The following is a 23,876-nucleotide window of genomic DNA, read 5'->3' as shown; positions in this document are numbered from 1 at the left end:
TGGAATCGCCTAATTGATGAGAGAGGTCAACAGAGAATGGTCAGAATGGTTAGAACTGACAAAGTCTACAGTAACTTAGATAACCGCTCTGTACAATTGTGGTGAGAAGAATATCATCTCAGAATGGTATTCTGAGATGCGGGTTGGTGCTGTTTTGGTGGCACGAGGACGACCTACACAATATTAGGCAGGTGATTTTATTGTTGTGGCTGATCGTGTATGTGATACAAGTTTGTAACAACATGAGGGTTAGTAAATGATGACAGATTTTTTTTTTTTAAATGTCATGCTTATCAGTTGTAAATTTATTGCACATATGCAAGCATATGCTTGTGTTTAGTTTGAACCATTCTCAGTTTTCCTTTATGCTTCGTTCAATCCAGACGACAAACTTGGAGACGCGTACATACACTCCTGGTTTCATGACATTAGCACATCCAAGACCCCATGATGTCACTCCCTGAAGAAAGTATGTGTTCTGTGAGAAGCAAACAAGAGGCCCACCGCTGTCACCCTAAACAAGAGAGAACAAAATGCACATTGGATAACAACTTCCTGTGAAGTCTGACCATCAATGCAAATAGAATAAGCATCACAATTGTATAACCAGTTAGTAGCTCAGTTTCAAACCCTAGTGAGGTGCCTCAATGTTTACACCAGGGCGTCAAGTTTTGGCTGGTGAGTTTCTAAGGTTTGCCCCTGCTGGAAGATGCCATACACAGTAATGCTGACAAAAAGCATGTTTCTCCAGATTCCCTTACCTGACAAGTATCAGATCCACCTTCAATGTTTCCTGCACACATCTCATGGTCCTTCACGCGGCCATTCAAATATGATGGACGGTTGCAGATTTTATTTTCAATTACCGGGAGGCCGGTTTCTTTCAGAACACCTTCACCACCGGTTCCTGAGAAACAGAAAAGCGTAAAGCTATAATCGTCAAGTCTTAGGTCAGAAATGCTATTAAACAGTAAAGATGGTTCAGAAAGAGTAAATTTTTGGGGGGCATGTTAAAGTAACCTACCCTGTGTCTCCCCCCATCCTGTGACATAGCATTCAGTTTTACTTGGCACAATATAGTCCTTTTCTGGTAGGCAAGCAGGCAAAACCTTATCGTTTATAATTGCTGGCCTAAAATGAGACACACTCTTTGTTGTGAGTTTGCTCTTATAAATGTCATTTTAAATACAGTTATGTTGTTAATATGTATTAGACAATTTAGAATGCTGGAATTACATTTCATCTTCCACAATACAGAATTGGGAGGTCAAATAATACTTCAAAATGAAGTGTTTCTGTGCTTCTAGTTTGGTGAACGAAACTGAATTATAAACAAACAGGTTCAAACAAATTTCCAGAACATGTCCCTATCTGCCATCTGTCAACCAAACAAGTCCCACTCTAAACTCACACCACTGGTATAGCCTGTGTTGCTGTGTTGGGTTGGTTGGGATGCTCAAGCAATCAGTGCAATGTTTTGATTGCACCAGACATCTACAGTGTTAACACTTTTAGTGGGAATCAATCTGTGAATGGCACATTTCTAATTGGCTCAGCATATTAAGATGGGATAGGAGAACACATTTTAAAAATTACACACTTTACCTTTAATTAATATTTTTTTAGGTTATAAGTGGGTTATTTCAGTTGCAATGCAAGTAACAGACATTAACAATGGGCAGCAGAAGCTGTGTGTCTCTCTCTAACCTATCCAATTTGAGAAGAGCAATGTCAGCCCCGCCTGGTCCCATTATAATCTTAGAAATGTCTCGTTCCTGTTTGGATGTTTCACTCGCACGTTCTGTGTGGATTCCAAGGATTATCTTGTAGACAGATGGCCTCTGAGACCTGCGAAATGATAGGTACACATTTAAAGGGATAGTTCACCCAAAAATTAAAACTCTGTCATTTACTCAGCCTTGTGTTGTTCTAGACCAGTATGACTTTCTTTCCTTTTAACATTTAGTTATTTACTTTAGAGGCAATATTAACCAGACATGTCAAGCAAGTTTTTGCCTTTCTTATCCCCTCTAAAAAACAAAACAGTAACTCACCTCTCAAGGCAATGAGCTGCTGTCAGGACCCACTGTGCATCAATTAGTGTTCCACCACAGAAATGAACTTTGCTAGAGCTACAGTATCATAGAAATGAACAGGTAATAACTGTTGAAAACCATTCTTCAGCAGATAATTACAATAATCATAATTTATTTTTCTCCACAATTTGGAATGCCCAATTCCCAATGCGCTCTAAGTCCTTGTGGTGGCATAGTGACTTGCCTCAATCTGGGTGGCGGAGGACGAATCTCAGTTGCCTCTGCATCTGAGACCGTCAATCCGCGCATCTTATCATGTGGCTTGTTGAGCGCGTTACCGCGGAGGCATAGCGCCTGTGGAGGCTTCACGCTATTCTCTGCGGCATCCACGCACAACTCACCACATGCCCCACCGAGAGTGAGAACATATTATAGCGACCACGAGGAGGTTACCCCATGTGACTCTACCCTACCTAGCAACTGGGCCAATTTGGTTGCTTAGGAGACCTGGCTGGAGTCACTCAGCATGCCCTGTATTTGAACTTGGCTAAATGTATTACAGTGTGGTTAGTGTTTACTTGTTTACCCTACAGCTATAGCAAACATATAACGATATTAAAAGTTTTATGCAAAACAGAATTTACAAAATGTTGAACTACAGGAAGGTGTTTCAAACCAATTAATGTTGGAGAAAAGATAAATTTGTCTAACTGGAATCTCCAAAATGTAACATGGCTGGGGAAGACTTCATAGGTGTGTTCGACTTGAATGCATCTCGATTTACCGATCAGCGAGATTTGACGATTGCAGTCAGGGAAGGAGTTGAAAAGAGAGCCATCAAGCCGGACACTTTTGCGCTTACTGTCGAGTGAGGAACCTGCAGTCGCGGCAGATCACGTGATGTTTGTTTTCTTTATTGCAGAGGAAGTGGAATTCAGATAGACAGAGGTTTGAATTTACATACTTATTTGAAACGGTTATGTGCTGCCTGCTGTGTGTACAAGAAGAAAGTCCAATAAAAGCCTATAATTTTAATACCATTAAGGGAGTCGGTCTTTTTAATAATTTTTAATTGGTTTTATATATAAAAATGATATTACTATGATAAACATAAAATGATTTAAAAATGATGTACTGTTATAAGAACACAGATTTATTAGGGTTTAGGGGAGCTGGAGGCGTCAGAATAAACACCTTGGTACTGGTATACAACCAAACTACTTTTATTTCAACCAAACTACTCTTATTTCTGCCATAGAGTGATATAGCAAAAGTAGTAAGAGTAGTATGTGTAGTACGCATGAAACACATGTCACCATTGTTTCGTTGTGAGTCTGAACAATCACAAATAAGCTGTGTTGTCATCCAGAGATTGTGCAGCTGCTTTGGAGCAACTGCAGCAGCTGAGCCAGGCAGCTTTTCTCGAATCACTCTCACGGTACTTTGAAGGTGACTCCAGACAAAATTTCTAACCAACATGAACTGCTTCAAGTCCAGCGCTGATCGGTCTGCGCAGCACTGCATGAAGTCGAATACACCTATTTATATTCATGAAGAAAGCCATACTTTATTGGGTGAATTAGTAATATTCAGGAAAATGCTGGTCGGATAAATTTGAACGGCATTGCCCTTCTAGAATTTCCTAAGGGCAAAACAACCAATCCCAATCAGATGAAGACAGAAACTTTTGCCCATCCCAAAGGCCAAAATGTCCCCCTAAAGATCACATTCTAGTACCAGCCTTGACCCTAAACCTACCTCTAATAAATATGAACGAGTCTTCCCCTGCCATACTATGTTTCGGAAATCTGTGTCACGGTCTCCCCTAGAATTCTACTTCTTAGTTTTCATGCCTCTTGCAGAATTTTCAAGATGTTTTGCTTTTTTTTTTTTTTTTTTAAAAGGAATGATCATAAATATTTAACTTTCCACAGTGATAGAACATACTTGTGTCTAAATATCTGTTTATTTTTTTATGGTTTCTTTCTCTTATTATTATTGTTCTTTTGTTTTAGACATAGCACACATATTACAGACTCTACAAGTGTCTGTAGATTGGTAGTGTATTAAATAACTGTAAATGAGCATACCGTATGAGGAAGAGGAGGGAAGTTTGTATACCTGGTCCTAAGACTGATCTGCCATGGCCAGGAGTGTGGCTTGGAAACACATCCCCCAACAATCCGGCCAAAGCAGCGTTTAGGTTTTGTCAATGGCTGCCCACATTTCGGACTCTCTGATTAGGAGGGAAAATGCATTTAATGTATCTTTTACGTCAAGTAAATTTGATACTTGAACCTAGATAATAACAATTAGTTAATTGCACATGGAATTTCCAAGCCAATGGAATAAAGCATTTCCAAGAGGAATATTAAAAATCTTTACCACAGTCTGGGATCTGACAGTAATCCCACTTCTTCTTTTGATCTGTTGTATAGCACCAAGGTCCGTTCACATCCTTATCTGGATTTCTGCATTGCTTACACAGTAAAACCATGTTAAACTGTTATTTCCTTTGAAATTTGGCTCTCACCTTATGATTCAACTTAAAATTCTACCTAGACCTACATTAGACTCCAGGCCCTTGTCTGGATGTGTCTCAGGGGTAAAAGTGATATGCTGGTGGGGGGTCATAGAACTCCATGCTTGGCAGGTCACTCCCATTATGGTCGTAGATGTGGGACCCCTGTAATCTGCTCCATTGCCAACCTTACAATCTTAAAAAACAAACAAAACACATTGCAACTCACACCCTCGCTTGGGCAATACTGTGGCACTGTTGGCATTTGATATCATTGACTTGTTTGTAGGTTAAACCTCGTCTTGAAGAAGTGGACTGCTCTGTTGGTGGAGGTGCAACTACTGCAGGTTTGGTAGTAGACTGAGGTTTGGACGTGTTGGGTTTGCCGTCACATCGGTCAATGTTGCAATACTCCCACCGAACAGAGGGGTCAGTGGTGTAGCACCAAGGGGCTCGGTCACCATCTGGGTTCCTGCACAGGTTCCTCCTCAGATCTCTGCATGGTGGGGGAAAACATAAAATTATAAAACATAACATAAAATAAAATATGGTTTTCAGTCTGGGGCTGATGTATTTACAGTTTTCCTGACTAACAAGTGGGCGTCGCCATGATGATTCTCATTCCCGCTGGACTGTGTTCTGGTTCAGGTCTACATAAAAAGTGATGTAAAAACTACTGAAACTAGCGTTTCAACCATATTAACTTTTAGCCTCAACTTGTGCAGTGAACACAAACACTCGAAATAGTCAATGATCTTATTGTAACTAACTTCAGGCCATCGCTTCATGTCATCTACCCACTCAGGTGAGGCACTTCCAAAAGACTGCACTATGGAGCCACATGTTTTTTGTTTTGTTTTTATTTGCAATTTTACCAAATTTAATATACTAAACAACACAATATCTGCTAAAAATATTCATCGATGCAAGATGAAAACACTGTAAACTAAAACAGGCTTCCGTTATGAATCATGAAACACTTTTGCGTTCAGAAAAAGGTGGATTGTTATGCGGATGTGGAAGCGAGAGACTTCCCTAGATCCCGGAGCGGGTAGAACAGGAGTGTCACACAAGCAAAGACAGATCACGTTCACCTTAGCTTAATACATGAAGATGATGAAGATGTTCTGAAGAGCGAGTACTGCAATGTTATTTAATCCCACCTCTTTTTTAATCGCCCTTACAAAAATTGAGAGTTTATGGCAAATTTCCCTCAAACCGTACATTGTTGCCGCAAGTTTGCAGTTTTACCGCTTCACGTATAGGATGATGAGGAATGTAGTTTTGTTGCAAACGCTTGTAGCTGCATAAACCAGTTAAACGGGTGTTATTTTCAAGTTTTATCATTATAATTCATTAACAGTACAAAAACTGCAAACAAACTAAACTGCAAGGGGGGTGTCGCTGTCCTTTTCTGCAAATCGCAGCTTGTTTTGCAGCCCTCTTCAGGCAGTCGCGGGCCATTCGGCATAACGCGGCGGCCCGTTTCAGCTTATCGCCGCCCGTTTGGTCGTTTCGCAGCCGGCCCACAGGGAAAAGTCAGGGTTCTCCCTATGGCCAGTCCGCCCCTGGCTCACGTGCTCATTGTCGATGCAGACTTGTGATAGCAAAATGCTTTTTTTCTTTTTTAACACCCTCTTCAAAGTTTATGTTTGAGGTATGACTGTGTATAGCCTAATTTATGTTCTAGAACAAAACGGAAAAATCTTTTCAAATAATTTTAACCACAGACCTTATTTTACTCCAAAACTAATCAATCTAAAACTGGCATAATAAAAACCAGTAACTTGAAAATGCTAATTGTCTTCTCAGGTATTCTTACTACAACCTGAACACATTTATTAAAGCAACACATAATGTGTGAAGTCGGACTGCATTTCTAATGGCGTGCACTTGCTGTTATTTGAACGACAGACACATTAACATAATTTGTTTATCAGTCGATGTACTCAGTCTTATTTAAATACTGAAATGACATGTGTGAGGTACAACAACTTCATATCCCTTCCAAGGCATTATAACCCAATTGTCTGACTAAATTAACATACCAACTACTACCTCATTTTCAATTATATATATGCCAATGAAAGATGACCAAGCCAATGAGAGAAAGTTACGAGCCACCCCGTTTTGCAGGCTGCAGCCAGTTGTGACGGTCGCAGCGAGAACCAATGAAGTTTGTGCTCCAGTTCGTCTCCTCTGCCAGTCTTCTCCTTATATGGCAATTGAGAGCGCTCATTTTTAATAACGGACGTGTTTGCGCCGGGCGTGCCAGATTCGAAATTTTGAATGAGTGGAGGATATGATTTTGAGTAAAAACCCGATTTTATGTCGGTCCGCATTCCACACAAATCTATCAAATGACTTCAGAAGACTTTGAAAACCAATCATATATGGACTGCTTATATGGTGCTGTTATGTGAATTTTGGTCAATCGCTATCCTCTCATCCCTCATCCTTGTGTTCTACGGTTAAAAAAAAAACTGCATACGGGGTTGGAGCAACATGAGGTGAGTAAATGCTATCATTTTCTACTTTGGGTTAACAGTTTCTTTCATGTTGCTCCTGCAAAGTAATATTAATTTTTTAAATGATACATTTTAAATGTTAATTTAAAAGTCATTTTTATTTGTATAGCGCTTTTCACAACACACATCATTTCAAAGCAGCTTTACAGAAAATCATGCATTAACAGAAAATGAAACTGTAATACCTATAAAGTCTTAGAGTCATCATTGTGTAGTTTGATTAAATATGATTGTAAATTGTGTGTAAAAAATAAATAATAAAATAATAATTGTATTTAAAACCCCAGTGAGCAAGCCGATGGCGACTCCACAAGATGTTGGTTAATGGAGAAAAATAACCTTGGGAGAAATCAGGCTCACTGTGGGGGCCAGTTCCCCTCTAGCTAAACAGCATGAATAAATGCCAATATTAGTTTTGTGTGTGTGAGTGTGTGTGTGTGTGAACGTAACAGTATTTAGCCTAGCACTAAATAAAAAAAGAAAATGGACTGACAGCTGTATTTTGCTGCTGTGTAAATGTAGCCTGTGTCAATGCGGAAGGCGGAAGTTCTTACGCTTTGGGGAAGTCCTGAGGTGTTTTGGAATGTTTATGAGGTTCCATGGATGTCCAGAACTGGCATTTCTTTCCACTAATGGTCTCTGACATGGCTCCACGGTAAGAGCTTCCATCACCTTCATAACACCCCTCCCCGTCAGGGATGACCGGCTCCTCTGGGAATCACATACACTGATCAGCCACAAGATTAAAACCACCTGCCTAATATTGTGTAGGTCCCCCTCGTGCCGCCAAAACAGCGTCAACCCGCATCTCAGAATGCTGATCTATTCTTCTCACCACAATTATACAGAGTGGTTATCTGAGTTACCGGAGACTTTGTCAGTTCGAACCAGTCTGGCCATTCTCTGTTGACCCCTCTCATCAACAAGGCATTTCCGTCTACAGGACTGCCGCTCACTGGATGTTTTTTGTTTTTGGCACCATTCGGAGTAAATTCTAGAGACTGTTGTGTGTGAAAATCCCAGGAGATCAGCAGTTACAGAAATACTCAAACCAGCCCATCTGGCACCAACAATCATCCATGTGATTATCTAATCAGCCAATCATGTGGCAACAGTGCAGTACATAAAATCATGCAGAAACGGGTCAGGAGCTTCAGTTAATGTTCACAATAGCCATCAGTATGGGGAAAAAATGTGATCTCAGTGATTTGGAACGTGGCATGATTGTTGGTGCCGGATTTTCACACACAACAGTCTCTAGAATTTACTCAGAATGGTGCCAAAAACAAAAAACAGGCAGTGAGTGGTAGTTCTGTGGACGGAAATGCCTTGTTGATGAGAGAGGTCAACAGAGAATGGCCAGACTGGTTTGAACTGACAGTCTACGGTAACTCTGATATCCGCTCTGTACAATTGTGGTGAGAAGAATATCATCTCAGAATGAAGATGATATGCAGGTTGGCGCTGTTTTGGTGGCACGAGGGGGACTTACACAATATTAGGCAGGTGGTTTTAATGTTGTGGCTGATTGGTGTATTTACGTTACATACACTATGACACATTAATCAGTCCTAGCAGCACATGAACTAAATAATGATAAAGAAAAACAGAATCGATTATATGTGATACATATTTTGAGTCATGTAACAACCCCTTCAAAACACACCAGGTCCAGGCTGATCTCCACAGCTGGGCACAGTGCAGTACTCCCAGCGGGTCTCAGGGTCTGTGGTATAACACCAGGGACTTCTTTCGTCATCAGGATTCCTGCAGTAATTCCCTTCAAGACCCCTGGAATGGAAACAAACTATAGTTGCATTCTATGTGAAGACAAATAGCGCTCACTAGTATTCAGTACATGTCTTGGATACTCAAGTATTGTTTCATTGCTTGGTCTTGAAGAATAGCCTAATTCAGATAAAACTTTAAGAAGCTATTCACAGTATGTGGGCTGTCCATTTGTTTCTTCTAGTTCAGTGTTTTTTTAAACTGTGGTGTTCATGTACATGACTCTGGAACTTTACAAGACTAAAAAATATAGATATGTTTTGGTATTTTTATTTGTCCATGTTTTATTAATAATTTTGTATATAATGTATATACAATTTTATTATAACTTTGTATGTCTAAGCCTGCACACCATACTTATTCCGCATGCTACGAGTCTGACAAATAACTAAAGTTATCGACAGAAATGGCGAGATATTGTTCTGTTTGTCCCCAAAATCTGTGTGTAGCAAGGTGCTTGATTTTATGAAGCCTATGAGTTTTTAGCTTTAAGATTGTCCAGCTTTTGATTCTGAAACACTGGATTCAGCACTTTGTTTTGTGGAACCAGTCTGACAGAGCAGTTCTAATCACTTCTAGACATTTTAAGATCAAATTCCAAAATATGTTTCAATAGTTCACTGGCACTTGGAGCACAATAATGTAAACATATTTGGTGTACTGCCTACAACGAAGGGCCTCCCCACGTCTGCCCACGACCATTAACACAATTTTTAAATAATTGGTATAGGAGTTATGAAATATAAAGTTGGAGATGGGGAGGTGGAGGAAGAATCGCCAGAAGAATCATCACAACTGTTCGAGGGAAGAAGCCACTTGTAAATCCTGGGGATATGAATGGCAGGCCTAGATGAACAAGCTCCTCCCGAACTTACGTTTGGAATTTCGTTTAGTATTAATGCATGTGAATTGAATGGCACAATGTGTAGTTACATTCTAAATGTGATTATTTTGATGCTACTCTGGTAGGATCCTTCCAGAGATCTGCAAAAGAGAGCCTATCATGGGACAGGTGAGGGTCTTATAGCAGCATGAACTACAGGAATATTGATATGAATGGCATTATTAATGGTCTTAACATTGTGCTCAAACAGACGTCAATTTGATTAAAGCTAAAAAAGAAATGATTGGGATCATCGTTGACTAGGTGGTACTTTCAGGGCTCCAGACTGTGACTAAAATGGTTGCAAATGCAGAATCAAAAATAAATGATTGCAACAATATTTTTGTAAATATTATAAGATTGTAAAGATTGTAAATGATTAAAAATTATAGGTTTCCAATTCTGTAACCCCAGTTCTCTGAAACATCGAGTGGAGAGATCCACCTATGGTCAGGTACGGGTGTCCCTCCCATAGGTGGATCTTGAACATAAGACGATGAAAGAGAATGATAGGTTACCTGTTCTGTAACCCCAGTTCTCTGAAACATAGAGTAGAGAGATCCACCTATGGGAGGGATACTCATTCCTGACCATAGGTGAATCTCGAACACAAGATGATGAAAGAGAACAATAATTTAAAATCTAGTCGCCACTGGCGACAGTTGGGTTGAGTCCATTCATATGCGATTTCATCAGATCATCTTGTGAGTTATTGAATGCATATTTAGTGTATCTTGTGCTGCTTTTAACCCTTTCTGACTGTTGAGATGAGCTCACTGCACGCAACAGCAAACACCGCATTGAACTGGGTCTTTTTAATGAATCACCCGAAAAGAACTTGGGGGCCGAGTTAGGACTGGCATACTACCATACTACTCTTACTGTTTCTGCCATAGATGTGGCAGAAGTAGTAAGAGTAGCATGGGTAGTATGCCATTCCGAACTTGGCCCCTGAGTTCCATCCAGTCATCTATGATGTGAGATCCAGCTTCTGACATTTGAGGGACTGATACACAACTATTACCCAAGGTGCAAACATTCATTGATGATTAAGAAGGCAACACACCACTATATGCATACTATATGTAAATGTATTTTATGTAGATTCTAAAGAGCAGTACTAAATAAAAAATATATTTTATCTCTTATATTTGTGTAAATTCTGAAGGGGTGTGAAAACATATGAGGAAAAAGGGGAATGCAAACTTATGTACTCAACTACATATACAGTATTAAATCCGCGATTGATGGGTTATCAGCTGTCTTCCTTTCCTCTGGATTTCTGTCTTGTTTCTGAACAACAATGTAAATCGAGCAATTCTATGATTTGGCAACTAAAAACAGCAGTTTCAGTTTAGGAGCCATTGGCTCCAAAGTCTTTCTTTTTTGTTTTTTTGTTTTTCTGATTTGTTCAAACCTGCTGCTTTGATGCTTACTTGCATGGGTAGTTCTTTGGTGTTCTGGAATGTTTGTGAGGAGACTCAGATGCCCAGTTCTGGCAAGTTTTCCCTGATACCGTCACAGAAATAATGCCTCTGTAGGAGCTACCTTCTCCAGTCACACAGGTAATCTCTGGTACAGTTGTGGGTACTTCAGTTGCTACATATATAGATGACCAATGAATGATGAAATAATTATTTGACACATACCTTAGAGTGTTTCAGACAAACAGGAATGTAGCTTACTGCATCGAGGAATGGGGCAGTATTCCCAGCGTTTTTCTGAGGATGTGGTGAAGCACCAGGGCCTGGGCTCTCCATCAGGGTTCCTGCAATAGTTCTCCTCCAAGTACTTCTCAGGAAGACTACAAAAACACACCATATTCAAAATGCACATAATAAACAATATCTTGTTCATGCTATTAGTCACTGATAATGTCTCACGCTGAAGGGTTGTATCCATGGTTGTGAGGTTTCTGAGAGTCCCAGCGTTGGCAGGTCAGTCCACTCTCAGTGGTAGAGAGCTTGCCTCTGTAGTTTTCTCCACTGCATTGAATGCACTCTTCTGCAGATATTTAAGAGGAGATTTAACCTTGTGCGACCCCACGTCCTCATGCGCGTTTTGTGTTTTTGCGCTACATTATGTTTTGTCTATGCTATACGCTATGCATATTTTAATTTCATTTATACAGACAAAACTCAGTTCAGGACAATCAGGGCTGTCATCAAAGGGGTAAACTTTCAACTCACCAAGTCATGTGATAAAACAACATAGAGCCCATCTCAGCGGAGTTTGTTTTTGGGAGAAACACCAACAAAACTAGACTTTCTCTGGTAAGAAACCTCATTATGTTTTTACATTGAAATGTGTTTGAGTGAAAAGACTAGAGTCTCTAGTTTAATCCAGTATGCCATTTTGAAAATGTCATCGATTTATCTTGAAACAGCACGCTGTTATACAATGACTGCAAACAAGGACTATAGGGCTATTTTTCCCTTAGAAATAAAAATATGGTGCATTTCAAACTGTTCTGACACAAGTGCAGACAGATAGCACACTGGAGGTTAAGTCATTCACAAAATAGGGAGCAAGGGAACTTCCTATAGCTTTTCTGTGCGGCTAAGTGCACACACTCCAAACTTCTGGTCAAAAGATCAGTTTCAGGCTGCAGATGATGTCTGCACCACTCAACATGGTGTGCAGACATGGGACAATGCTAATCAGTACATAGATTCAGAATTCATATTGCTAAATTTTATTTTAACATGGTTGGCAGTAGGGATGCTCAGATATAAACCGATCGCTCATGTCGCAAAAGATGCACAACTCCTTTAGGACTTCAGCAGCACTGTCATGGCTTCACAGAGTGTGGGGAATACTGCCATAGTGTTATAAGCCAACAAACTTGATTCAGCAGAATGATGCAGTGGGAGAAGTGTGGTGAATATGAAAAGTTTGTATACTATACTGTTAATGTGACGTTTCACACGTGACAAGGCAAAGGGAAAACAGCGCTAGCTGTGAAACGGTCCTTATTATTGTTCATGGCGGCAGCTTCTCAGTCTCCGCCGGGCATAGGCATCTCAGTAATAACACGAGTTACAAGATGTGGTGTAATGCAGACTTCTTTATTAAATATCGACTGATTAAACGGCATTAACAATAGTAGCACCTGCAGAGTCCAGAAACACTCTTTCTCCACTTTCCTTTCATCTCTTGCCCTCATGAGAAAGTGCGTGCACCCTTCATTAAAAGGCCATTTGGATTTAAATAATGGTTATGATCTGGGGTTGCTTCAATTGGTCAGGTCTAGGCTCACCAACGTTATGCGGCAATAAAATGAAGTTAGCTGACTACCTGAATGTACTGAATGACCATGTTATCCCATCAATGGATTTTTTCTTCCCTGATGGCACATGCATATTCCAGGACAACAATGCCAAGATTATTTGGGCTCAAATTGTGAAAGAGTGGTTCAGGGAGCATGAGGAATCATTTTCACACATTAATTGGCCACCACAGATTTCTGACCTTAACCCCATTGAAAGTCTTTGTGTTGTGCTGGAGAAGACTTTATGGAGTGGTTCGACTCTCCCGTCATCAGTAACGTCTTTAGCTTTGATTACTACATGCATTCGTCATGGCATTGTTTCGACAACCTTATGCAGTCACAACATATATTTCCATCCAGAGTTGCATACATTTTTGGCCGAGATCTTGTTTTGACGACAGCAGAGTCAAACCACTCTGTAAAGTCTTCTCCAGCACATCCCAATCATCCAACTAAATGAAAAGTCAGGTAAGGCATTTATAAATATAATAATTCTTTATACAATATTAAGAGACATTAATATAATGTATTAAATATAAAGCAGAAATAAAATAGGGAAAAATAATAATTATATAAAAAAATGACAATGAATCAATAACCAAAAATGTCTTTGTTTTTTTTTTGTTTTTGTTTTTTTAACAAAAACTAGGCAAAGTAATATTGTTGGGAAGAGGAAAATTAAATTAATAGTGACCGTGTGCAGAAAGCTTATGTATAGCCAGTTATGACCTGATAAAAAGGTGAAATGATCAGGATCTGTATCTGCTGATCAGGTGACAAAAAAGATCGGTGAGCGGTATCGGCTGTAAAAATCCTGATCGGAGCATCCTTAGTTGGCAATGACTGGACAATGCTGGCCATTACTTTGAATCAGAATTAATTATGCTAATTTCTGATTGGCAAAATGCTTCAGCACTGGCTATCACTTGTTTGTTTGACTGTGCAAAGAGAGAACATTGAGATTTTTAGGAAAACTATTTGCTTAGAACTTGATTTTATTTATTTGAACTGTTATCCAAGATGGCAGCTCGTTAAGTCTGTTGATGTTTGTCACTCTGTTCATTCTAACTGATTTAGCACTTTGTGCATTTTATGTGCATTTTACGTCTCATTTTTGTAAACAGCAAATTTATTAAGAAGTTTGGTAGACACCAATGTTTATTTTTATGATTTTGAATTAAATTTCAACACCGCATCCACTACGTTATCGAACTCAAGCCTTCCAACTTAAGCTTGTTCATGGCCTGACGGAGATGCTGCACTCACTATGACATCAATGCTTCCGAACTTGGGCATGTTTGTGAACCAAACTTTGATGTTACAGTCATTGTGACTTCGAGCTCAAATCTAGGAATCGGATTTGTTCTGTGGACCAAGTCTTGCTGTTGTTTTCGGCTGTGGCTTCAAACCAGGGCCGAGTGTGTGCGTGGTTGCTGCTGGTGTTTCGGTGTATCGCGTGGGAGCCTTCTGCGGATTGTGCTGTTTCCAGCTGCTCAGGTCTGACTCGGCTGGTTGTTTCGCTAGGCCAGGCGTGTGTGGTGGACTCTGGTAGTGTTCCTTGGAGTATTTACACGTGCTCCTTCAGCCAGCAGTTCCAGTTTAACAGTCTCACCGGGTCTCCCTTCTTGTGGCCCTGCGGAGTCCCCCTTCTTGTGACCTATGGATTCAATTGATTACTGTGGCTCTTAAATTGACAATGCTGTATGTAACTTCTGAACGTATGATTCTGGTGGCTCTACTTCTTTTGATATTCAACCTAGAATACATCAGCTCCACTGCATCACGATACCTCAGCAGCTGTAAAGTGGACAAACTGGACATATATTGGAGTATATACAAATGTTTTAAGGAATGTTGATTTAATTTATTTTCTAATTTTGTGTATGAGGACTTCACAAGGTCTGTGTTCACTAAGAAAATTACAGCATTATCAATTACTCTTTTTTGTTGAAATTTACCTGTCAGAAATTATTTATCGAGTAAAACAGTAAGGCAACAGAGTTTTATATGTAGGATATTAGATGCAGAAGAAGCGAACAATTGCTAGCAATATGACTTGAATCTAGAAAAACCCAACCTTTTAATCCTGGAATTCCTCAGTGTCATAAATTGAAGGTCTATGCAACAATAAGCCTAGTGGAGGCCTGCCTTTGGACAATAAAATTGTCAAAGAGATTGAAACGGCATGATTTAAAGCAAAAAAGGTAATTGGTCAGAGAGGCCCCTCAGCATGACCTTCTGAACTTCCACACAGAGTTAAAACAAGCTTCCCTTGTGAGATCCTCCTGAATTACAATGAACAAACCAAGCCAATTCTATGACTCTTTATTCTGGATGATAATTAGTCATGAGATTTTCATTCTGTAAACAGCAGCTAAAAAGAAATGAATGAACATTTCACACAAAGTCCCAGTACTTGTGATTTAACCCTCTAAAATGTACAGAATGTATTTGGATCCAAATATATATACCATACCTAGCCTTGCTAGATAATTCTGAAAATGACTTTATGACCTGTGATTACTTTTATAAATGACAAATTAATGATTATAGCCGATGTACCTTTTAAAATATGTGTAGTGATTTGTAATCACTTCTAACTAACAAATCAATGATTATAATCTTTAATCTTGCATTATTCATCTCATTCTACTAAGAATGGTAACTATTCAAGGCTTAACCTGATAATATACCCCGACAATCAGGTTTCTCATAACGTATAATGTTTTATCCATGTTGTAAAACCAATGAATTAACCATACAGTATGATTTGTAATCAGGGATTTTCATGTTTTGTTACTTACACATATAATAGTCATGAGATTATGTCACATTTAGTATGTAAATGTTTACTTGTTTACATAGAGAATGTTGATGACAATGAATGTCATGTCTTTTGCACCATTTTCAAGATATAAAAGTTAATGATTAAACATGCACTATTTTTGAGCAGGAAGTGTAAGAATTCTCCACACAAAGGATTGTAAATCAACTTTAAAAAGGACAGACCAGTCGACCATGTGACTGAAAAGCCACTTCTGATTGGCTCAGGACACCTTTGGGGTGTGGCCAATTTCAATTCAAATGTTTCAAAGACAGGAAGAACTGTCTCTCTTGGAACTTTCTCTTAGAACTCGTCTCTTGGAACTGACACGGTGGTTCTCTTCTCTTGGTCGGCTCTCTTGCTTTTCACTCCTCCATGTCATGTAGAGTCCAAGGAACCTCAGGAAGTCCTGAGGAAGCTTCTCACTCTCTGCTCTACAGTTCACACACCCAACGGGAGTTGCGAGACTTCATTGAAGAAGGCCTCTCTTCAAAGCCCACCTCATCATGCATCCAGACAATAACTTTCTTCAAACGCCAAAGAACCAAGCAACACACGGAAACACAATGCAAGGAAATTCAACGACACGCAAGTACATCTCCAGACTTTTGCTCAAAGTGCTGGTGTATTAGTTAAATACTTTGGGTAATCCGATTGCAAAACGATTTAGACTCAAAGAAGGATAAATGGTTCTTAAGGCTTCATCTACAGACTCCATAAATTTCATTTTCTCTGTATTGATCGTTTATTTCACATTCTGTCACTACTCACCAACCTGTTTCATGTTGTATGTGTTAGATTAGTTTATGTTTAGAATAGCAATAAAGTTTGTTGGTATTTAAAGATAATTTGAATGTGGTATATTTTGATAAATAATCACATCCCTGTTTTTAAAAGATTTTGCTTCAAAGCTATACCTAAATATGTGTGATATTATTTTTAATAAGCCATGAGAATAATATTACTCCAATAAGTGAATTAATCATAATTCATTTATTAAAGCTAATTCCTTAAAATAGAAATTGTGAACGGATACAACGAGACGTTGTATTAAGATTTTAATGGTGAAGAATTTTATTCAGACAAATAATCTTGTTATTTGTCATTTATCTTGCTTATAATGGTTGTCGAACACGACTAATTTCATTATAAATTTCCTTACATAATAATGATGTAGAATAAGGACAGTTTAAATTAATTCCTAGCTCCACACATACTGTTCCTACATATAGTTCTTATGTTTGTTCCTACATATAGTTCTTATGTTATTGATATCAGGAAATGTCTTACCAAATCCTGGTCCTTACAATGATGGTGCTTTGGCTTTTAATGTTCCAGCTGATTTTAAATCTAGATTAGAACTGGGTTTCACTCATATAAATGTGAGAAGCTTGCTTCCTAAATTGGATATGGTGCGTATCTGGGCAAAAACACCAATGCAGATGTATATAGTAATATCTGAGACATGGCTTAATAAAACGATCTCGGACAAAGCCATTAGTATTGATGGTTACACTGTTTTCAGGGCAGATCGACCAAAAAAGGGGGGGGGGGGGTTACTGTGTTGCTTTCTGAGTCAGTGGTTAAACAATATGAATTATTAGCCTTAAACCTTATTGTGTCTAAGACTTTACATTTTACTGTAGTTGGTTGTTACAGACCTCCATCAGCGAATAATGATGCTCTTCCCTCCTTAATGCACTCTTTGACTTCCTTGAATTATAAGGAACTCGTCCTACTGGGCGATTTTAACTGAACACTTTAATTTGAACTGGTTGCAGTCGGCATCTGATGGATTTAAAGCAATCTATGATACTTTTAATCTCTTTCAGTTAGTCGAAACACCCACTAGACCCAATTTAAAAGACAACAAAAAAATCTTCACAAATGCTCCACATAAGTACTCATTGGCTTCTGTATATGCAAATGATGTTAGTGATCACTGTGTCATTGCCGATGTTCGAGATACAAAATTACCTAAGCAGAAACCATGTATTATTGCTAGACAGTGTATGAGACCTTTTAGTGAGCAAGGTTTTCTTTGTGATCTTGCCCAGTATCACTGGGATCGGATTTTCCTTATCCCTGATGTTGAGTGTGCTTGGAAATATTTTTATGATGGTTTTATATTGATTATTAATAGGCATGCACCTTTTAAAAAATTCAGAGTTAAAGGCAGGGACAATCCTTGGTTTTCCGCCTCACTATCTGTCCTTATACATGAGCGAGATGCTGCATGGGCAAAATCCAGGCAATCTGATTCAAACTCTGATTGGATTCATTTTAGACAGCTCCGGAACAAATGCACAGTTGCAATTAGAAAGGCAAAGGCTGACTATTTTATCGCTAAAACCGCAACAAATGTAAATAATCCTAAGAAACTTTGGCAGAACATTAAGTCTATAGTTGGTATAAAAATTCTTCCAATTTTTCTTCATGTATAACTGCTGATTCCACCAACATTTTCGATAAAGTGCATATGCTTACTGTTTTAATAAGCATTTTATTGCCTCTGGTTCACTATTTGAATAATGCAATTTTACTTGTTCAAACTCTGATTTTTATCCATGCAGAAAGCCATTTAAAGGAGGAGGAGTTTAGTTTTGAACAGATAATGAGTTCTGATGTCCACAAAGCACTCAAATCGCTTGACATAAATAAATCAGCAGGTCCCGACCATGTAGAACCTGTGATTTTAAAACTGGCAGCTGATATTATTTCGTCTCCCTTTACCTATCTCTTTAATCTTTCATTAAACACTAACGATATCCCGGAAATTTGGAAATCAGCTTTTGTAGTTCCTTTATTGAAAGGGGGAGATCCTTCTATATTAGAAAATTACAGACCAATCTCAAAGCTTTGTGTTCTACCAAAATATATTATAATGTTGTTTAAAATGTACCGATTTCATAGCTTAGTAATGGAATTAATTTGTTTAGTGTATAGACCTATCTATCTATTATAACTTTACTGCTAAAAAATGATTAAATAAATGTATTATATTAAGTTTTATATTGCATATTTCTGCATATTATTTTCATGTTTTAATGTAGTATATTTCATCCTCATCATTATTAAATCCTTGTTTATGTTTTTAGTTTACAGTGTTATTGTGTGCAGTGCATAGACGTACTACTGCTATTGTAGTATTACGGTTTATTTGCATTATTCGGTTTTTGAAGTACTAACCCTGCTTTGGAGCAGGGCTTCATAACCCAAGGTTAAAAACATTGCTAAAATTAAAAATTAGTTTTGGATGCAAACTTTCAAAATTACAATTATGAATCACTGCTTAACCCCAGAGTTAAAAAATGTTTAAACTCTGGCTATGTGTAATGTGAAAAGCCTAAATTTGAAACAGTTGAAAAAATTGACTTTATTGTATGTACCTGTGCAGTTTTGGATACTGCAGTGCTCCCATCTTTTCTCTGGATCTGTGGTGTAGCACCAGGGACCCCCATTGTTTCCATCTGGGTTTCGACAAAAGTTGGACTCCAGGTCAGCTTTTGGATGTGTCTTTGTTGTTATGCTGTGGGGAGTTAGTATTGAGGTCAGTTAGCTGTTTGATCAAGTATTGTTTCTGTATTTATTAAAGCTGTTTTTTAGAGTATTATAGACAAAAAAGTGAGATTAGTACATGAGGACATTTACTTTGGCTTATGGGGAAAAATTCCTTCCCATCGCTGACATGTTTTTCCCGATTTTGTCCTAGATATTGTCCCTCTGTAGTCTGTGCCAATGCCATTTACACATTCCAGTAAGTACTCTGTATAAATAAATCATTACAAGAACACAGAATTTGAAGGGAAAAAAAATCACCTCCACATTTATATTACAACATGAATTATTCTTTTAAAATTCCAAAACATACTAGAACTTAATTTATCAAAATGCCTCTTAAAACATTCATCAGACATAGAGAGAGCCACCCAAAACTAAAATATTTCTCAAAACTGATAAGAGACAGTCCTCAATGGATGATATATTTTTTAGATAATCCTCTTCACTTTGTTTACTGACCAAACTGCGCTTTGATAAACATGTGAAGATTAGATATTAACTCAGGGACAGAGAGACTTTTGAGAGGAAACATAGCATGTCCATTTTCTTATGTATAATATATTCATTATATACTATTTAAACCAATTTAAACAAAATTAGTGCACGTTGGAAAGATTTTAGGGAAGGGTTCAGTGTCATATGATATTAAACTTAAATCTCTAAAGTGTAATTAAATTGATTGAGCTATAAAGTCTTACCTTTTTTCTCATACAGGGAAGCACTCATTCTTCGCAGTATTTGTTCATTCTTAGAGTTGGCGGGAATTGTTACACATTCCTGATCCTTTTCAATGTACATAAAGGACCTGCAAAGCACAATATATATTATTGTATTTACAGACTGTATAGAGAGTATGGACTATACAAAAAATAATAATAATAATAATAATTATATATATATATATATATATATATATATATATATATATATATATATATATATATATATACACACACACACACACACACACACACTACCAGTCAAAAGTTTTGAAACACTTGCCTGAAATGTTTCTCATGATCTTAAAAATCTTTTGATCTGAAGGCGTATGCTTATATGTTTGAAATTCGTTTTGTAGACAAAAATATATTTGTGCCACCATATTAATTTATTTCATTATAAAACTAAAATGTAATTAAAAAAAAAAAAAGTTTTTGAAATTGAAGACTTGGACCAAATAATAAAAAAAAAAGCAGCCAATAAGTGCCCAACATAGATGGGAACACCTTCAATACTGTTTAAAAAGCATCCCAGGGTGATACCTCAAGAAGTTGGTTGAGAAAATGTCAAGAGTACATGTCTGCAAATTCTAGGCAAAGTGTGACTACTTTGAAGATGCTAAAATATAACACAGTTTTGATTTATTTTGGATTTTGTTTAGTCACAACATAATTCCCATAGTTCCATTTATGTTATTCCATAGTTTTGATGACTTTACTATTATTCTAAAATGTGAAAAAAAATTATAATAAAGAATGAGTAAGTGTTTCAAAACTTTTGACCGGTAGTGTGTGTGTGTTTGTGTGTGTGTGTGTGTGTATATATATATATATATACAGTATATATACTGGAAATACTATTTGACCTAGTCAATTATGAGAAATATATATATATATATATATATATATATATATATATATATATATATATATATATATATATATATATAATTTAAAAAATGGACAAGAGCAAATCACCATCTTGCATAGCACTTTAATATTAGATCAGTTAACACTACTAGTCCATTTGTAAAAGAAATGTGCTACCCAATATAACTAAAAAAAAAACTGTTTTAGGTGTGGTGTAAACTGCACCTGCATGTAAAGGAAGTTTCTTTGTTACACATGGTGGCACATTCTTCCACTGATTTCACAGTATACTGCATTTTGGGCAGTTTCAATATCCAGGCCCCATCAGTTTTAATATATGCATCTAGAACATCTGTGGATCCTCAAAGTAATTGCAAAAGGGTTGAGTTTCAAGCTACACAAATTAATTGGTAAGTCTAGCACTCTTTGGTTACAAACCATTTTTGATCAAGTAAAAATGTATCCATGTTGATCAAGACAGTTGTCTGGACTGTTGAGTCATAAGTTCTGGGGATTTTGCTATCTACCTAGATCACTAAAACCAAAAAAGCTCCACTGTCCAAAAAACATCCCTTGTAACATTCAGGAGGATTTTTAAAATAGAAACCCAGTTCTGCTTCTATATACATACTAAGGAACTGGGCATATCACATTAAGGAATTTGATTAATTTTGTATCAAAATACTGGGATAGGAATCGGAAGCACACTTTTGCTGGGGGAAAAAAAAAACTTTTTACCCTGAAAAAACTTCCTCTTACCTGTGCTTTTGGTGTGGCCCTTTAGGATACCTGGAGGTAACAGTATGAATCATTTTAATCACATCCAGACACAATTAGTGTTATTAATTATAGGTTGGTTTTGGTCAGTTCTTTTAATTCTTAATTATTTAAAGCATAACAGAAATAGACTAATTACTAAAGCATTTTTATTTTATTTTTAACAATTAATCGTCTTACCTGAAAAGACAAAAAGACAAAGTAAAAGAGCTTCTTTGTAAACCTCCATGTTGGAGCAATGACAAGCAGAGTGGACTAGTACTTTAGGAGGTTTTGAATCCTTTAAACATGACAGTTGAATAAACATTATAGTGCATTCAGTCATCAGTAAATCATTGTCGCAACAAGGACGTGGACCAGGTCATGTTGTGTTTGTCAATCAGTGTGTTCTGAACCCACCATTACTGTTTCTGATCACGATTTATCAGATCTAGACATTTGTTTGGGTTAGTGTCAGAAGCATCTTGCCCATTCATTAGCCAAGTGGATTTTGAATGCAACTTCCAAAAAAGAAACTAAACACATTTTTTGAAAATAATGGTGTACTTCACATAAGGCTATTCTTGTTTTGGAATTGCACCAAAGAAGTAAAACAGGTAATAAAATATGAATGAACAGAGAGACAGAAAGAATCATTCATTTTAAAGCAATTTTAATGCTTTTAAATACATCAGTGTAACAAATCAACAAGTTAGTGAGAGGCCAAGCGTCATCATAAGCTAACTCAATACACAAACAAACATCTAAATGTGCAATTGTGAACAAGTCCCATATGAGTCAAGTAATCCATCTAAAACCACTTTTATGATGCTTTAAGATTTGAGCTCACTTGAAAATACACCGGATGAGAAATAAAATCGCTTTCAAGTAGGGATTTTAATGATTAATTGATAATTGATGCCTTCAGCACCATCAATACTTCAGTTAGCATGCCTTGATTTGAAATCGTGTTATCCGATTATCTAATCAAACACCAGCACTTTCAGTGAAACTTTGGAGGTTTGTACTTGTGTGAGTTGCATTGCGTTACTTTGGTTCTTTGACTGTGTGTAGAAAGCCTTTGTCTGTTGCGTCAATGTTTTGGAATTAAGATTGTGGATACCACATGGGTGATGGAATGATGATGAGAGCTCCTCGGAACTCCGAATTCCAAGCTTTTCTGAACTCTACATAGTGTGGAATCTGGAGAACTCTAGAACTAAAGAGAACTTACTCTTGGTGTTCAGGCATAACCTTTTTAATTCTTTCTGCTTGGTCCAACCCCCAAATTAATTCTACCCATTCAGAAGTGTCTTTTGCTATGGAATGTGACTCTTTTTCCCTCCTTCTCAAGGTGATTTATGACTCTTGTTAGTTTTCTCAGTTTCCTGCTCAAAAGAGGGCATGTTTAATCATGCATTTTAATACAGTATCATGAAAACAATAGGTCATCTCAAAATTTAATCTACATCACCATTCTTAAAATGCGAAACTAAACTCGATGATAGTTGACATGATGAACTTATGATAAATGATTACCTTACTAGTGATACAACATGAATCACAAGAACACAAGATTAAAAATCACAATGTTCAACTTTGTCAGTTATAAAAGTTATTACAAGTCATAACACATAGGAAAGTTTACAATCAGGTTAAACTTTGTGAGTTTCCCACACTTTGGCATGTTCGTACACATGGTTGTGTATTTTGCAGTGTAAAATTATCATAACAGATTAGGGCTGGGTGACATGATGATATGATCGGATATCGACAATGTCTTATAAAAATCCCAATGCTGATTGCAAACAGATGATGATCGACAAAATCGGGAAATGGCAAAAGCATGGATCTGGGAAGTCGCCAAATATATTAAACAGTGTCCAGAATGTGAAACTAGCACCCACCACCCGCAAAATACGACGAGGCTGAATCCAGTTCAAAAGCTCCTCGTCCAAATTTATTTTCATTTTGTAAACCTGTAAGACATCTTGGAGTTGCACATGACAAGAAATGCTGTTAGTCCCAAAGACACGTGCTTTTAGAAACACGCTATTATATTTTTAAGAACAGACAACAAAAAAGCCATCAGTGCTCGTGTCTACCTCACTGTTTGTTC

At 37.6% G+C, this 23,876-nt stretch overlaps 1 protein-coding gene across 2 annotated transcripts; it reads right to left on the bottom strand.

The window, feature by feature from the left end:
• Positions 1-171: 171 nt before the first annotated feature.
• plg (plasminogen) lies at positions 172-22,056 on the bottom strand. 2 transcript variants are annotated; one of them, XM_051655702.1, is made up of 20 exons: positions 21,959-22,056; positions 21,761-21,790; positions 21,227-21,353; positions 20,111-20,217; positions 19,503-19,617; positions 19,241-19,380; positions 11,640-11,760; positions 11,442-11,560; positions 11,193-11,355; positions 8,752-8,876; positions 7,640-7,796; positions 4,854-5,053; positions 4,605-4,753; positions 4,422-4,515; positions 4,158-4,272; positions 2,055-2,132; positions 1,708-1,848; positions 1,025-1,131; positions 762-907; positions 172-514 (listed from the first exon to the last, which is right to left on the bottom strand). In XM_051655702.1, exons 1-20 carry the CDS (start codon positions 22,005-22,007, stop codon positions 353-355), a joined length of 2,445 nt encoding a protein of 814 aa, XP_051511662.1. In that variant the 5' UTR covers positions 22,008-22,056; the 3' UTR covers positions 172-352. The 2 variants fall into 2 exon arrangements, with proteins under 2 accessions (XP_051511662.1, XP_051511661.1); XM_051655701.1 differs by having other exon boundaries at positions 21,227-21,362; positions 21,959-22,048.
• Positions 22,057-23,876: the final 1,820 nt, after the last annotated feature.

This window comes from Myxocyprinus asiaticus, chromosome 25 (genome assembly GCF_019703515.2).
Source record: "Myxocyprinus asiaticus isolate MX2 ecotype Aquarium Trade chromosome 25, UBuf_Myxa_2, whole genome shotgun sequence".
Classification (NCBI taxonomy): Eukaryota; Metazoa; Chordata; class Actinopteri; order Cypriniformes; family Catostomidae; genus Myxocyprinus; species Myxocyprinus asiaticus.
This window is presented reverse-complemented; position numbering and strand designations above follow the sequence as displayed.